The sequence below is a fragment of the Vidua macroura genome, chromosome Z, assembly GCF_024509145.1.
Source record: "Vidua macroura isolate BioBank_ID:100142 chromosome Z, ASM2450914v1, whole genome shotgun sequence".
Classification (NCBI taxonomy): Eukaryota; Metazoa; Chordata; class Aves; order Passeriformes; family Viduidae; genus Vidua; species Vidua macroura.
In genome coordinates this window covers 54,796,330-54,813,072 of record NC_071611.1, presented here as the reverse complement: position 1 = coordinate 54,813,072, position 16,743 = coordinate 54,796,330, and the positions used below count along the sequence as shown (strand labels likewise).

At 38.2% G+C, this 16,743-nt stretch overlaps 1 protein-coding gene across 1 annotated transcript in view; it reads right to left on the bottom strand.

The window, feature by feature from the left end:
• The window catches only part of ZNF608 (zinc finger protein 608), a 76,108-nt gene extending 59,662 nt beyond the window's left edge, over positions 1-16,446 (bottom strand). The window contains exon 1 of the mRNA XM_054003290.1: positions 15,562-16,446. Within this exon, the coding sequence (XP_053859265.1) occupies positions 15,562-16,446 (885 nt within the window). The remainder of the gene's footprint in view (positions 1-15,561) is intronic.
• Between the last annotated feature and the right edge of the window lie 297 nt (positions 16,447-16,743).

Sequence of the window (16,743 nt, the reverse complement as noted above, 5' to 3'; positions counted from 1 at the left end):
CTCTCCTTCTCACCATCTGTGATATTCTTCCTAGTTATATCTAGAGCACCTAGCCATCAGACAGCCAGATAAGAATTTAAAAATGTTGCTAAAGAGATGATGCCACAAAGATGGAGAGTTTCAAAGCAGGACAGCAAACAGAGACTGGGATTTCAGCAATTAGGTTTCTACAAGCACTGTCCCTGCAGGTTAATGAAAGCTTTTTAAAAAAGAAAGCCCTGACAAAGTGTTACAGATACACAGCTGACCCTCGAGACTTCTGTAAATTTTTGCGGTTTCACAAGACACTTTCCTATTAATTTGGAAATACTTCTCTCAGTAACAAGCTGATAAGTTCACAGAAACAACAGGGGAGACAGACAGTACACCACGGAACCAGAGACTTGATTTCATATACAACCTGTCAAATGAACAGGGGAGTCTTGAGGAAACTTTTCTTCTTACATTCCACCTCTTCTACTAACACTGAATGTAGAATAAGATGGGAAAAATATTACAAATCACTACAATGTGCAAGGAACAAAAGTATCTCACAAATTCAAGAAAAAATTTGAATAATTGTTCATCTTGTGGGAAAGAGGAGAAAGAATTATACATAAAGTAGTGATGGCCTTCATGAAGAAAACATGCAATGCAGTGCTTACTTTTTTAATAAATTGAGGTTTATCCAGGAGATGCCAAACCTCAGCCTAGATTCCCAAATAAATTCAATTGATTTAGGTTGCAGTCGTATATCCTTTTACAGCTGAGTTAAATAGAAGTGAGGGTATCAAAGCTAGGTACTCATCACCAGCCCATCACACCTGTTCTGGAGATCACTGCCTTTCCATTCACATTGTCTGTGTACCCTCCCCTTTCACCCCAGTCAACTTGGACACTAGGTTAGAAAAAGCATACTCTTGTGGATCACCTGGACCTTTTCTTGAAGCAGGCTTGGGAACGCGCCTCAGTGATATGTATTGATAGTATTCTGGGAAGATGCCGTTAGAACCACACGTGGGATTACAGCTCAAGTTTCATTTTCAGAAACCTAACAAAACTTCCACTGATACCTGCAGGCTGAGTCATGCTCTGGTCATCAGCTTCCAATTTTGTCCTGTCACTGCTCCATTCCTCCACTTGCCACAGATACAGCTTACTGCTTAGCCAGATGCAAAGACTAAGGTACAGCCAAGACCTGTGCAGACACAATTGCATAAGCACTGTGCAAAACCTTTTGTGGGAGAACTAAGCAAAAACATGACTTTTGTGTCCAGAACTGAAGAAAACAAGATTTACCATAGCCCACTTCCACAGAGGAAAAGCCAGACTGAAGAACTTCTATAGTGCTGTAAGAGGAGTTAGTCTTGGATATACTGGCTCCTCTAAGTGCAGCTTAACTTAGACCAAACCAAAGTGAATATGTTTTCCTACTCTGAAGATATGTAATGATGCTTTCCTCTTACCCCAAACCAACAAATGCAGTAATTCAACTCTAAAGTGGGCTACAAGTTTGGTTTTAAATAAAGCCGCAATTTAAAAGGAGATTAATTTGACACAGTCATTTCAGAGCCTAGGGAGAATCCAAAGGGGTGTAAACATGTTTACAATTAATATATTGCACATAAAAGACACAATTCTTACATAACCTCCACAGCAGCATTCTTCTTGCAGAGATGTCTGTGCTCATGCTGCTGCTCATTTGGAGGCAATCGGCTTCTATGCCTAAAAATGGAATGGGTGAAGTGGCCTGTTACTAGGGAATGCAGCTAGGAGCGCTTTTCCGTGCACTATCTCTCATTCTTGTGATCCGGAAACGCAGCAGAAACTAAATTTGAAGCAAGCAACGCTATTAAGAATACTTTCCTGGAGGTTGCTACTTAGTAGACTCTAGTTTGAGGGAGATATATTCTTAACAGCACAACTACTGGCAACACACTCTGGATTTGTTTATACATAAGCAGAGTGCAACATTTTGTATCACATCACATCAGTGAATTTCAATAAAGCAATATGTAAAGAAACAAGGCACAGCAACAACTGAAAAGATATTTTTTTTTTAATTTATGCATCTTTTGATTTTTATTTACATGAACTTAGCCAAAGGGGAAAAAATGTCCATTTTTTATGTTTTTTTTTTTTTATTATAAGTCAAACTAAAAATGTATTTTATTACTAGAAATGACCAGACACAACTTACCAAACTCAGCTATATCAACTCTTTTTCCCATGCAAATTACTACAGCCACTGAAGACAGAAAATTGAATAGCTGTTTTACATAGGCCAAACATATTCTTCAGATGATTTATAATCTGATCAAATCAAAGCCTATTTCCACACAAATAATCATGACTTGTTTTCTCAGAAGGCTTTGCCAACCAAGATACAGCAGGGATGTTCTGTAAAATAAAATGGTTTATTTTCTATGACCTGTGGACCTATTTCCTTATTCTGACTTTGTAAATTCATTTTCACAGCAGTGATGAAGAGAAGAAGTCATAGAAAATTCAGCTCGGAAGGTAAGAATTTTGAAAGGCTATAAATTACTGAAAAAGTGAGTTTTAACTGAAGTAGTTTAAACAACATTTACTGCAGAGGTTACTCCATTTCTGCTATAATGCTTTTTTGGCTTTGATCTTTAAACCAATGATTCATGAAAATGATATCTTCAAATTTAGAGGCCACCAGTAAGTGGGTCTTTAAAAAAATGTTGTACAACAATAAAACAGGAACTACAAGCACTTCTTAACCATTTGAACTGTCAACTAATCAATTATGATACTGAAACAAAGGCCTATTTAAAAAATTTGCTCTTAAACAGGAGAGAAGAAAAAAGCAAGACAGAAAAAAAGCGGGGTAGGCAGTTCTAGTGAACAAACTACACGGCATATTGGGCAGACAGGTTCAAGAAAATGTATTATGTTTGCTCAAATTAACAGAAGCATTTCTCCCCCACCCCATTCAAAATGAAAACAAAATAGGGCAGCTCTCTTGCCACAGACTGGTGCCCCTTAGCTGGAAGCAGCTCCAGTTGTCAGGTTCCTGTCAGCACGTAAGTGCACCAACACTTCCCTTCTCCCACTCTTTTGTTCCTACTTAATATGTGTGCTTTGTTCAGCAGTCTTTGCTGTTAAACAATTAATTTTTTTTCCTTGCCTCCTCTGCTTTGGGAGGAGGCAAAAATAGCAGGACTTAGGCACAAAATATAAAGCTCATTTCCTGTACCTTAGTGCCTCATTCTTTCACCTTCTTGTCCACAGGATTTAGCTACCAAATAGGTCTTAATCCGTAAACAAATGATTTGCTCTACAATTAAGTCATTCACTTCTTTTTTTTTTTTTCCTCCCTCTCTTTCTTTGGCTGCTTGGCTGCTGTCCAATGTGGAGGCTCATAGGTTCTTCTATTATTTAGTGCTGGTTAAAAGGCAATAAGCTCATTCAGAGTTTATAAAACTATAAGCTATCAACAAAAGCATTTAATGCTTCTCTGAAGCACTGTGATTTCTGCCTGAAAAATTAATCATGTGTGGTTGCATGTTTATGTGTGTGTACACATACATGTGGATGATGTGTGGGGGTGTTTTTTTTTCATGTACTGGCCTGGTTATTCACTCGGCATGTCTTTAAGAAGTCAGTTATTGTAAGCTACAAATACATATATTTCACTCGAATTTTAATTGACTATGTACTTTTTTATCAAAAACTGACAATCACAGGAACTGTGATTCACCATGGCTACAAAGCTGAACCTCAAGTACTTTGATGTTGTATGAGGGAAAAAAAAAATGCCATGCTACTGCAGCATTTCACAATGTTTGCAAATATTGTTTCTTCATAGAACAATGTTGTGAATCACAGGAGTCTACTGGAGTAAGAGAAACCTTCAGAGAAGTAAATAACATGTTAGCTTTTTCATCTCTGCAGTTAAAAGTCACTGATGACTCAAAAGAAAATAACACTGAGATAATTTTCCTTTACCTCTATTTTTAACTTTTTGTTCTTTCTGGAAAATACATTCTCAGGGATTAAAACCAGAACACAACATGCATGTATTTGCCTTCATGGAGATATTTCTATATACAACACAGGATTAGCAGGCTACCACCTCAACGTGCGACAGTAAAGACAATTAAAAAAAAAAAAAAAAAAAGTCTGTATGTTTTTAATACTTAATACTTTAAATAAGTAAAGTACTGTAAGTGGATAGATAAATTTACAGGTGTAAATCTCATTTAGAAATGACATGTACTTAGCCACTTCAATTTCAGCAATATACTTCCAATGTAATTCTGCAAGCCTATTTGAAGTCTGTTATGGCTGCTGACATCAATCTGCCAGGCTTTAGAGTGCTAATCTCCACTAAAGATTTTCATCTACAGGTTTAGCTACTGGTATATTTGAATTAAATACTCAGTGCTTCTCTGCATAGGCAGCTACAGAGATAAGGTATTAGAGGTGGGTGGACAATAGGCAGAATTGACACACAGCACCTAATGCTAGTTTTGCCTGTATAAAGAATGAAGTTCCAGCTCCCCTTAGATTCCAGTCCTCTCCTCAGGGAGAGGACTGATTTCCACACTTCCCACTCAAAATCTCACTTTTTCCCCACTGAATAAAACATATTCCTACTGTAGCTATTCATAGGAGAATGAACACTACAGGAAAACCCTCTTAATTTAAGGTATCCTATTTTAAATATACACCCATGTACTCATGCATATGGATGCATACACAAGCACAGGTCCATACAAAAGGACACACAAAAAGATTTTAATGAGCTGTACCTATTAAGACTCACCAGAGATCAAATTAGTCTCCTTGCCTCCCCCCAGCCAAATGACAACTTCTGAAGTTGCAGATAAGAGGTGGCAGCCAGACAGGTGTCAGGTATGCATGTTCATCCTGAAAAACTACTTAAAGGTTCCAAAAAAAATTGTGCTGATCCTGCAGAAAAGAAATGCCTCTTATCCTGAACTGACACAGCAATCACATCCATATTTAAATGTTAATTATGTGTATTGTTAACGTGTTTCATTTATCGCAATACAATGTACCCGCAATAATTACCAACCAGTTGAAAAGGGTTTGTGAAAATTAAGCAGTAAGAGGCATTTGAAATCTATAAGAAATATTTCACTTTAAGAAAAAATATAAATCTTGGATGTAGTTTAAATGTAGTTGGCAACTTTTCCACCTAAAGTAAATCTGAAGGCCCAAAAATAAATATTCAAGAGCATTCATTTGTTTGTAGATGTGTGCGTGCAAGTAAAACAGCAGCCATAATGTGGAAATTTGAGTCACATTTTGCAACTAATTGGAAGCAGATTAGAATTCTGCCTCAGGGGAACATTGTCAAACTAGAAGCTGGAGCAAATGAAGAAAGAGGTGAAAGCATCGTGAAGAACTGACAGATTTACAGTGCTCAAGGCAATAAACGGGTACTAGATGAAAATGAATGTGCTTCACTGTACTGCATGCAGTTTTCAGTCATATCTCAGCAATAAGAGCATACAGCCATGAAACAATTATTTTCAAAGAGATGGTGAAGGAAAGAGCAAGAATGAACAAAACACTATTCAGGTGGAGTGCAAAAAAACCTATAAATCATACAGTGGCTCAAGTTGTTACAAGAATAATATAATTGGTCATAGTAGGTCCTATTCTGCAACCTGGACTTATCTCAAGTAAGGGATTACAGAAACATAACACAAGTAACTACTTACTTGAGTTGAAAAAGGATGGTAAGCCCTTGCTCAGTGTGAGTAAGAGTCAAAGCATTAAGCTCTTAGGGAAAAAAAAAAAAAAAAAAACCCACACACACACAGATTTTACATTTTTAAAGCTAAGAAAAACACAGAACCCTGCAGACAGATAAATCAAAGGCAGAAGGGGAAAAGCCTTTTTAGGGGGTGATTAGGAAAGATTGGAGGAGATCATAAAATGAAAATAAAGTGCAGAAGCTAATGTACCAATGCTGTAATGGAAACAGCTGCTAGCTTTCTCCTTCAGTGCTTGGCATCCGTTGCAGCGTCACAGGAAAGACTGTTAAAAGATCTGGACATGAAATGTAAACAAAACTATTAGCCAAAACTCAGTTGCTGTATTTATAAAACAGTAGCAGCTCTTTTTTCTATTTTTGTACATACATGTATGTGTGTGCATGTGTGTGTATATGTGTGTATATATATACACACACACCTCCAGCATATATGTGAATATCTATATTGATATATGTACACACATGTGTTCGCATAACCCTCTCCTTAAACAGCAACTAGTAACACTATTACATAATATTGCACCTTAGTATTGGCTGATGTGGACAAAAACATCAATTTATGTTTCCAGTAAAACTGGGTGTGGAACAACCACCTTCATTGTTCTCAAAATGCAGCAGTATTTTTCTTTCAAATTCCAGAACTCTAGTGCAATACAACATATAGTGCCTAACATTAAACCCAGAGCAAATATTAACTATCAAAACTTTATGTCAAATATGTTTATTATATCCATAAATACTCTTGGAATATTAGATCCTTGTAGTCAGGGCAAGATAACTAAACAAATGCCTCAACATTTACTAAATCAGATTTAAAACTCCTACCAGCAAAACAAAGTTCAACAAAGTACCAAGGTCCATTTCTAATTGTGTTTGCTTCTAACTATTACCTTTTTTTGAAGAGATACAGACCTAGTTTCATTTCCCTCCTTCAAAAAGAAAGAATTGGCAAGAACATGAAACCCTGAAACATGCAAATACTGCCATTACTTCACTGCTACAAGCATATAATAAAGCACAGATTTGATAGTACTATCCATGTAGTGTGGCGAACCACACTCAAATAAACAGTTCTCCATGAAGAATGAAAACCCGAAGACCAAACACTTCCAGTTCAAACATTATTGTTGCTTTTAACATAAGCCATCCACAGAAATCAGCCAAGGAGGTGACAGGAAATCCAAAAATAATTTGGTTTGGCCCTGTGCACTATGAGAAAGATTAGTTTGCTTTTCACTCTTCTTACTGGTTGAGGCAAGTGGTGAAAACTATGAAGGCTACGCTTATTTAACAAGCAGCCATAGTACCCACAGACCTATTTCTACCAGAGTTCAGCACAGCATCACTGAAATTCATCAATAAAGGTGGCATTTGAATAGCATGAACTTGTGTTGCAGGGGGGATGGGCTTAACAAAACTGCTGAATTAATTCAATGGATAATGCAAATGACTAAATGTGTGCAAAATCAAACTGTCCAGCGAACACAGTTAAAGAGGCCAGATGTGCCTCAAAATTTCCTGGGAAACACAGCCTAAACTTGGCGCTTTCTTTTATCAGAATGAAGAAAGCAAGCTCTCAGAGTTTACCAAAGTGTGACCAATTGGAGCTTAGTCTTCTGTTGCTAATTGAAACAAAATGCCAGTTTCTGACAGCAAACTACAAACATATATTTTTATATTCCAGTACCATATGATAAAAAACAGAATAAAAAAAAAAACCAAAAAAACCCCAACCAACCAAAAAAAAAAAAAACAAAAACAAACCAAAAAAACAAAACAAAACAAAACCCCAAAAAAAAACCAAAAACAAACAAAAAAAAAAAAAAAACCAGAAAAAAAAAACCACAAACCAAAAAAAAGCACAAGCTGACTGGTAGAAATTTGACTGGCAACCAAAGACCAGCCTATTATTTCAAACTGTTATGGGAAAGCAATAAAATTACTACCAGGTCTCCTCATGTTACTCTTCAATAAAAAGAAGCCATCGGGGAAATAAGAGGAAAAGAAAACACATCAAAACCTCTAAAGTTTCTTTAAGTAAAAGTACACTTCTGTGGTGTTATGCCATCTGCTTCTTGGTTAACATGACAAGACAACTCAACAATTAGAATGCTAGTGTTTTGAAAACACCAAGTAACCACAATCAATAGATTTTAGTTTGCTCTTTTGACTGCAAAAACTGCATTCACATGCCACTATTGGCATATGCTTCAAACATCCATTCAAACTGGAAGGTTATTTCCCTTCCAGTCTTATTTGGTGGAGTTTCTCTGGAGACAAACACCTCAAACTCTGTGCACAAAAGTGAGATTTAGGCCAGGAAGAATTGGAAGCTGTGAGAAGATAAAGGAACCAAATGTTTGGTATTTTTTTCTGAAGATGGGCAGACAAAGATTTATCATAAAGGACATACAACTGAATGTAGCATAATTTCACTTCAAAATTAGTGAAACAAAGAGCTTCACATTTAATTCCTAAGAGGTATTACAGGCAGATGCTAGAGAAGTTGATCCTTTCACCTTAAGATTTAGCAGTATTTGTCAGCTTACCATAAAAGCAGACATATTATAAATCTCTGTCACTAAATGCAACTTTCTTCCTTGCAGAGTTGGCTTAAGACTTCAGAAAATTTAATCAATGCCATTGTGGCCCTAGAGCTGGAAAACCTATCTATACAGACATAATTCCTACTTCATTGTATGCAACTTGACCTGAATGCTCACTTGAACTGTTTAATCAAGTAGTGTTACACATATATAAGCATATATATTATGGAAGCATACATGGGGCGTCAGAGCAAACTACCTATTCCTATTCCAGTCCTTGATGTTTCTCTCAGCTTTTTCAAAAAAGAAAAAGAAATTACAAAGAACTTGCTTGTCAGTCAAGTCGTTCTGAATAGTTTTACAACCTTTCATTCAAATGTAAAGGCTTTGTTCCAATTGCCAACACCATTTTCTAAAAGTTAAAAGAGAAAGTGCAACAGAGAGTGCTTATTGAAATCCTACAGCACAACCAAAAGTCATTCTCTGACCTTCTTCTTTGTCCAAATGGCTACTCACTGCCTTCAGTACATTGTGCTATTAAATCAATAATGTAATAATAACTTTTTTAAATTGTGATTTAAAATCTCATTTAAGAAAACCCCTCAAATCCTGCTATAACAATTGGTAATTATATTTATTAAAATTATCACATCTCAAACATATTTTTAAGCAAATTAAAAAATTATAGATTGTGTTACTGTTCACTCTGGTGAAAGGCTGCACTGAAAAAAGCTGCACTGGACAGAAATAGTGCTACAAAAAAAGAAAAAGGAAGAGGTTTATAAAACAGAATTTTTTGATAGATAGATAGATTAACTTTTCTGATTTTTTAGAAAGGTATTTACTTTTTGCAATTATGACATCATCAGAAATTTTCATGAAAGACTGTTTTGCTGTCTTTCACCCAACAAGAAATGTTATGTACAGATCACATTTTTTTTTTAAAAATCCACATATATTCTGTGATTGTTAAGAAATAAAAATAAGTCCTTGACATGTAAACACACTAAAACAAATGCTAGTTTTTATCAAAAAATATGGCCAGCCCTTGAGTTGAAGCCAATCCACAGATCCACAGGTGTGAGCCTATATGAGGACTGAGGGCAAGATGTATTTCTGTTGTAAGAAATGAAGCACAGTTAAGAAGTCAGACAACCTCCAGCCATTCAGGGCACATAGCAATATATCACCATGTGAATTTAGAACATCATATAAGTACAATAAAAGCTGGTACAAAGTTAAGAATACTATAAAAATAATAACCTGGTCGTTGGATCATTTGTACAAAGTATAGTTCAGACCACAGTAGACTCTAAAACCTGGTTATATTCAGCAATTCCAACTATATATCATGCAACAAATCTGGAACATGCCATTCAAAAAGCGAATTCTGTATTTGAGAAATACGGACCATGTGGCAGTAACACAAAACAGCCTGAACTGCTGCAGAAGAAACCCAACCTTTTTCAAGGGTGGGTGACAGAAATCCAAAATATAAATATGTCCTTATCCAAAATGGAAGTAAAGTATAGCTGAAATGTTAGTACTTCTGCAACGATACTCCTGATGATGCTTGTGAAACATGCTCAATATCACGTGTATCAATAAAGAGTCTAAGACGTGAAGAAACACAGGGTTTTTTTAAATTCTTTTAGAAATGCAAATAGCATGGATAACACAGGGCACATAAAGGGGAACCTGCATTCAACGTGCAAAGGATGTGTCCATTTAACAGAAAGCAGAACCCAGGCCCTCCCACTAATGTCAGTACTATGGAGATAACCCATTTCTTACACGGTGGAGAAAAAAAAGGGACTAGTTTGAGCACGCAAAAAACCCCTACAGATTTCAGATTTATGATTTACGTTGTTGTCAATAAAATGGCTTTCTAGTTATGACGGAATGCATTCTGTGTTAATGATCACAACCAGGGGTCCAAGCTTTTCTCTTTTGTCAGAACTACAGCAGATCCTCCCCGCAGCTTCACCATTAACATGTCTGTTTCCTGTCAGACCACTCAGAGATAATGTCATTTATCTCAGGGCGGCACAAGACCAGTCATTAGCTTCAGTAAAAGACCTCAAACAAAGGCCGGATGGCGTTTTATCCAGGGCTTATAGGCTACAGCCAAGAATCTCATTGCCTAACAGTTTAGAACAAGTTATCTTTAAAAGAGTCATTTTCTCCCTATCAAGAATTCTAGAACACTTCTCTGAACAGCAGTAAAGTCTGCATGGAAAATTTTAGTCAATGTTTTTATCATATGCAATTAGGTGCCTGATAAGAGCTTGCTAAAGTTATCCTTTGAGAGGTGGGGGTGGGTTTTTTGGTTGTTGTTGTTGGGGTGATTGTGGGGTTTTTTCCCCCCTTCGTTTTTACTTCGTAAGGAAAGACAGAGTAAATCAGGTTCTACCTCAATAGCAAAACCTTTGAAGGACTGACCCTTATTGTGTTTGCCTGCAGGCGGTGATTCACTATTATAAATTCTTCAATGACTGAGCTTCTGGAAATCTCTTTAAATTAAAGTGGAACTGGTTAACTGTATGTATGAACATGTGTTTTCACAGTCTCTCCTGTATTATTGCATTTCAGAAAGCTTCTATAAAGTGCCAGGTGAACTTTTTAAAATAATGATAATAATAATTTAAAAAAGAAAGAGTCGGAAAAATACGAGTAAATCTCAGCTTTTCAATTCCTGGGCTTATGCTGAAAACTAGAAACAGATGGTACTTTCCATGTTACTTGAATCTGGTTATTGAACACCTCTATGGTTATGGGAGATTTTGCTTAGCACTTTTAACATACATTTCATTTATTGGACTATAAAATGCTACTTTGGAAAAACAAGTCTTTATATGGCTATAATTAAAAGAGTCTTGCAGGAAAGCCCTTTAACATGGAGAACACGGTTAACCTTATGACATCTGGACAATCAATTCTTTCCTCTTTACTGGGTATTAATGAAGTTATTAAAATTGTAAAATTACTAATGCCCAAATTGAAATATTTTTCCCGTAGTCCCGAATATGGTTATCAGCTTCCCTACTTTCTTTGTAAGATGCTCTAGACCAGCCTCCATTGTGCTACTCTAACTCTTGCTTTGCACAGGAATTCAATAGAAGATCTGGTCATACATATTGGCAGAGGTCAGCAGGTTCACACGGAAAGCTTTCCTCGGCCAAAGGGCAACACCTCTTCACCCAGCTCAAAAAGCACTGTCACACTACTAGACAGCACTACAGAACTTTAAGAACCTTGAGCTGTGCTTATTGTTAGACGCCCATACTTATCAATGTTTTTAACAGCTAAATCCCTTATGTAGCTTTCAAAACAGTTTGCTGTCAAACAACAATAGAGTTTGTTCTTTAATTACAGCAAGTGACCTCCCTGCCCTTTTATTTCACAGTGAATAAACTACACACAAGGCCAGCAAGGAAAGTACATGAAGAGCATATCTCCATACCATCATTAATCAAAGCATGTACTTATATGATTTACATCAATAGGTAAAATTCACTCAGAGATTCCTGATAGCATACAAAACACTAAATCATAACACTAAAACACAAGAAGGAAAGTGAAGATAAAATAAATAATACTCGCCAACATGCTAATTTACTAAAGACAACTTTCAAATGTGAATGCAGTCTTAATGAGAAGCACTAAACTAAAAAAAGAGAAAGATTCCATCCTGGAATATCACTAGACTGATACCTTTAGAAGGTCTAAAGAAGGTTTAAAACCTTCTGATTACAGCTTTATATCTTCTGCATTAATTTCATGTAAACATACTGTTTTTCACATACCAACTGAAGTCTTCCCATATCTCAGAGTAAATTATGACTGAATGAATTCCAAAATCTCCTCACAATGCATACAAAGCAAATTTTGTAGCTATTCTGAACACTTTTAAATGTAACAGCTGTTAAAAAACAAAAAAAACTTAGCTGGAACAGATGATGAGTTCATGCTGACAGTCAGTAACTGTGCTAAAACAGTATGGATAAGAAATGGAAAATGGAGACAGGTTTTAACACCAAAAATCTTAGGAGGGGTTAGCCTACCTGTCAAAGCTACTTATTCAGACATGTCAGTGTTGGCTTAGCCACAAAATGGACTGCACAAATATAGCTCAAACATCTTAGAATTACAGCACACTTTGACTTTATCCACATATTAGGGGAGTGGCAACTTTTACAACATACTTGCGGTTTCTGCATAAAAGAGCCAGCAGAACACAGTCATTGATTTAATTAGGCTTCGTAAGATCCAATTTATCATGTTTTACATGACTTTCTGCAGCAAGGAAACATAATAAATAGACTAAAAATAGAATTGAAGCATGCTGTGAAAGCTAAACAGTGACTACAACTCCTGGGAATCTGCTCCAAGCTTTTCACAAATAGTAAATAAATGCAGTATTATATTCCACGCCACATATAAAAACATGTAGATTTTTAATCAGCAGTCATGAACTCATCTGATTCTAAAAGGAAACTTCCAAATTCATGAGGCATGTCTTGCACAACTGTAAAAATAACTGAACATTGATTTCAACATGCAGGCTGAAAATTAGGTATTCATCTACAGACACAAGTTGCTTTCTGCAAGTATGGCACATATGTTCCAGCATATAAACAGTCAAAGCAATAACACTTCAACAATCTAAAACCTTTAAAGAATTCTTTCCAAAGACAATCATTTGAGAAAACAAAAAAAAAAAAAAAAGGCAGATCAACAAACATAAAACACTCGAATGTTACTAATGTTGCCACTGGCTGGACTTATAATATCAAACATTATCACCAACGAGCTACATTATTATTATTATAAAAGGGAACATTCTTGGCTAAGAAAAACGCTAAGGGACTTCAGATAGCAAGCAAGCACACCATTGTGCCAGACAATGGCCAAGGCTGCACGATTCTGGTGTGCAAAGCCTGTATTAAAGTCGGTGTGTGCCAACAGCAGCGGCTGTTGCTGGAAATGCAAGCTCCAGACCTCCTCCTGGAGCGACATCTACAACACACAGAGTGTGTCACTGACGCTGAACTCCTCCATACGTGTTTGCTCTGAATTTGCATGCCATCCCATTTATACTGCACATAAGATTACTCGCACGTATATAGATTCTTCGTACAATTTCCTGTGTGACTAGAGAGCTGAAAGAATACAAAAACGGGAGAAACCACACCACCCTCTAATCTCCGTTGCCATGGCAGCAGCCTTTGAGATACTGAAATGTTCAGATTGCCAGCTAAACAAAATTGTTGAATGTGAACATTTGGCTGAGAGATTAAAAGGCTAAGGGGGTTGCAAAAGGGCAGTACCTCCCACATTCCAGGCAGCCACTGAATCCAATCAAATGGCTCTGACTCTTTAACCACAGCCATTGTGAAGACCGGATTAGGGCAATTTATCTAGATAGTTAAAACAGATTAGAGAACTGCAATTTGAAGACTATTGGCAACAGAAGTAAATGCCTACTGTACTAAGATAATAAAGAGACCATGAGATTTTTGGACAGCTTTCTGCCGTGAACAGCACTTTTGATAAATCAAAATGCAAACATATACACATGAATTACACAGCAATCTCGTTTTCTCATCTGCATTTAGACAAGGTCATAAGGCTCATTCAAATTCATCCATAGATATGCTATCTTAAAAGCAATAATATGCATACAATTTGAGATTTAATTGGTTCCTTGGCTTGAACAGAAAATCCCTTGGAATTATCTACCAGTACTAACAAGTATCTGCTATCACAAACACCCAAATCTAATCCTCCAGTCGACTTAGTATTACAAAAACTTCATTACTGAAATACAAAAAGCTGGTAACCAGTCATAAGAAGACATAACTCCCCACTCCTTGAGACCTTCAGCCTTTCAAGACACTTGCAGACCATACAGTTAACACCGACCTGAAAGTTTCCCCATTGCTGAATGTTCACTGGGGAAGTTGTAAAAGCAGGTAATTTAGGACAAACAGCTGTCACAATCTTAACACCCTGAGATTGTTCATCTGGAGGGTGTTGGTTTGCTTTATTTTTCAGGCAGACCAGGTTCTCTTTGTTTAACAACCTGTAGAATTTACTGTACTTGTAATCATGGGCCAACACTCGCCCTCTGGACCCCAGGAAATAGCTTCTGCCCTAGGGACTGAACTCCCACTAACACCAGAACATCCTTGAATCAGCAGTTGACAAAAGACAACAAGATCTCACTCCACCTTTCCCAAATAATAGAGTAGCAGCCATCTATTCATACAGAAAGCATCTGAAATAGAAAGTAATAAAACCGCACACTCCCATCTGATTTCTGTCACACATTTCAACTGGTAAACAAACAAGCAGTTCAAATCCAAGGGCCAGCATGGCTCAGAGAGGAAAACTCCTCCAGACAGGAGACAAACGGCTCCACTCTGTTCCAAAAGCTGTTTTGCACACACCGTTCTCAGCACAAGGTGCGTTTCCCTGCTCCCAGCATCCTCCTTCGAGGAAGACAAGAGGCACTGCCTGTCTGCTGGCTCCTTCCTCCCAGTCGCTACATCAGCTTCTGGGGCCTCTGGGCTACAGTGAACGGAAGACCCCAACACAATAAGTAAGCATCCTGTGTCTCCTTGAAGCGCAATGGCAGAGCCCCATCTCTGCTGACAGCTCCTGTTTCCTCCCCAAGCACAATCTCAGCTCTAGGCAGAGGGTCAGAGAAAGGGAGAGGGGTTCCTTTAGCCTTTGGGAGAGGAATGGCCGCGAATGCCTGCTGATGCCGTGGTAGAGTCAGCAGCATATTCAAGACCTGCTGTGCCTGGAGCCTGAGCTATGCAGCCCCAGCCTGCAAACACATGCCATCCCATTGGTACTGCTGCTCTCTGCTAAAACTGGGGACCGCTTAGTCAGGGTCATCTCTGTGTTTCTCCTTCTGGATAAACGCAATTAAAATGAACAGACAAAACAGAAATGTTCTCTAGATCTGAAGACAGGAGAGAAAATCACAAGGAAGAGCAGCACACTGGAAAAATGGTATCTTCCATGTAGTGAAGAGGTCTCTGGGGTGGTTTTGGTAGGTTTTTTCTGGGGTTTTTTTTGTTTGTTTGTTTGTTTTTTTTTTTTAAGGAAAGGAGGAAGGACATATGCATGTTACAAATACACAGCAGAGAAGACAGAGGAGCCAGACATACAGTCATGGGACAGTCATGGGACACTTATTATAGACATGGAAAAACACAGAAGAGGTGGAGAGGAGCTTTGTCCTACCTTTTCTGTTTTCAATTTCTTGATTCGCCTGTGGCTCTCCTCCTCCTCCTCTTCCTTCTTTACCAAAACAGAGTTCCCCATTAACCCTGAATCCGGGGTACTTTTGCTCACCTCCCCCACAGCAGAGGAGGTGCAGTGGAAGGGGCTGCTGCTTCCACCATTGCTTCCCTTGGCCCCGAAGCCATAGAGGTGCCCAGAGGGAATTTGGCTATTGCCACCCCCACTGCCATTGGGGTGGCCCTGCTGCAGGTCATGCTGCTTGTCCTTCCTGGATTTTCCTGCATCCTTATCCCGCTTGGAGCCTCTGCTGCCTGGGGCTTTACCTGGTTTCTCCTCTTTGTTTTTCCCACAAGAAGCAACGGTGGTGGTGTTGCTGGTGTTGTTATTATTGCCGTTTGGGTTACTGCTCACACTTTGACCCAGTGCTGAATTCATGCCAGTTGCCTCTCCAGGGCGCCCTTGGACTTCCTGCCTTTTGCCAGCACCGCTGATCTCAGGAATCCCATACAAGGCAGCAGAAGGCAGAGATTTATTAGCATCCTTAGAAGTTTTACTCCTTTTCACTTTTGATTTGCTAGTCTCTTTGTGAGAGGAATTCCCCTGGGGAGCAGAGGGCTGAACAGAAGCAAATTTTAGGCCATCAGCTAAGGCTGAGGTAGCATTAACCCCACTGGAAGCCAGACCCCCACAATCCTTGGAGCTGGTATTGCTGCTGCTGGTGGTATTAGAGTTATTCATCTCAAATTTCTGTCTGTCCTTCTCTAAGTCAGCGTCCAAATCAATTATTAAATTCCCAACACCGATTTCCCAATCATCGCCACTGTCATAAGTGTCAACTGCGTTTGGATCCACACCTTTTCCTGCAGTGGAAGTGTTCAATGACATCCTGAAGATAAGATCTCTAGAGTAAAAATCCGATGAACTTTTCTTTGGAGATGTGGGGACATTCGTTTATCTCCGTTGGGCTCTCTCTTAAGTTCAACTCTTCTTGTCTTCCTCCCCTAGGTGTGTCTAGGCTCAAAACCTGCAGTCCACATCCACGTTGTCCTGTGAGGAGGGAAACAGTCAAGTATGTCTTGTCTGGGTGTTACCACAATATAACGTCACTCAATAAAGAGGGGGCAAGGTAGGGGGGAGCAAAAACATTCAGCATTGCCACGTTCTTAAGTTTGTTAAACCAGA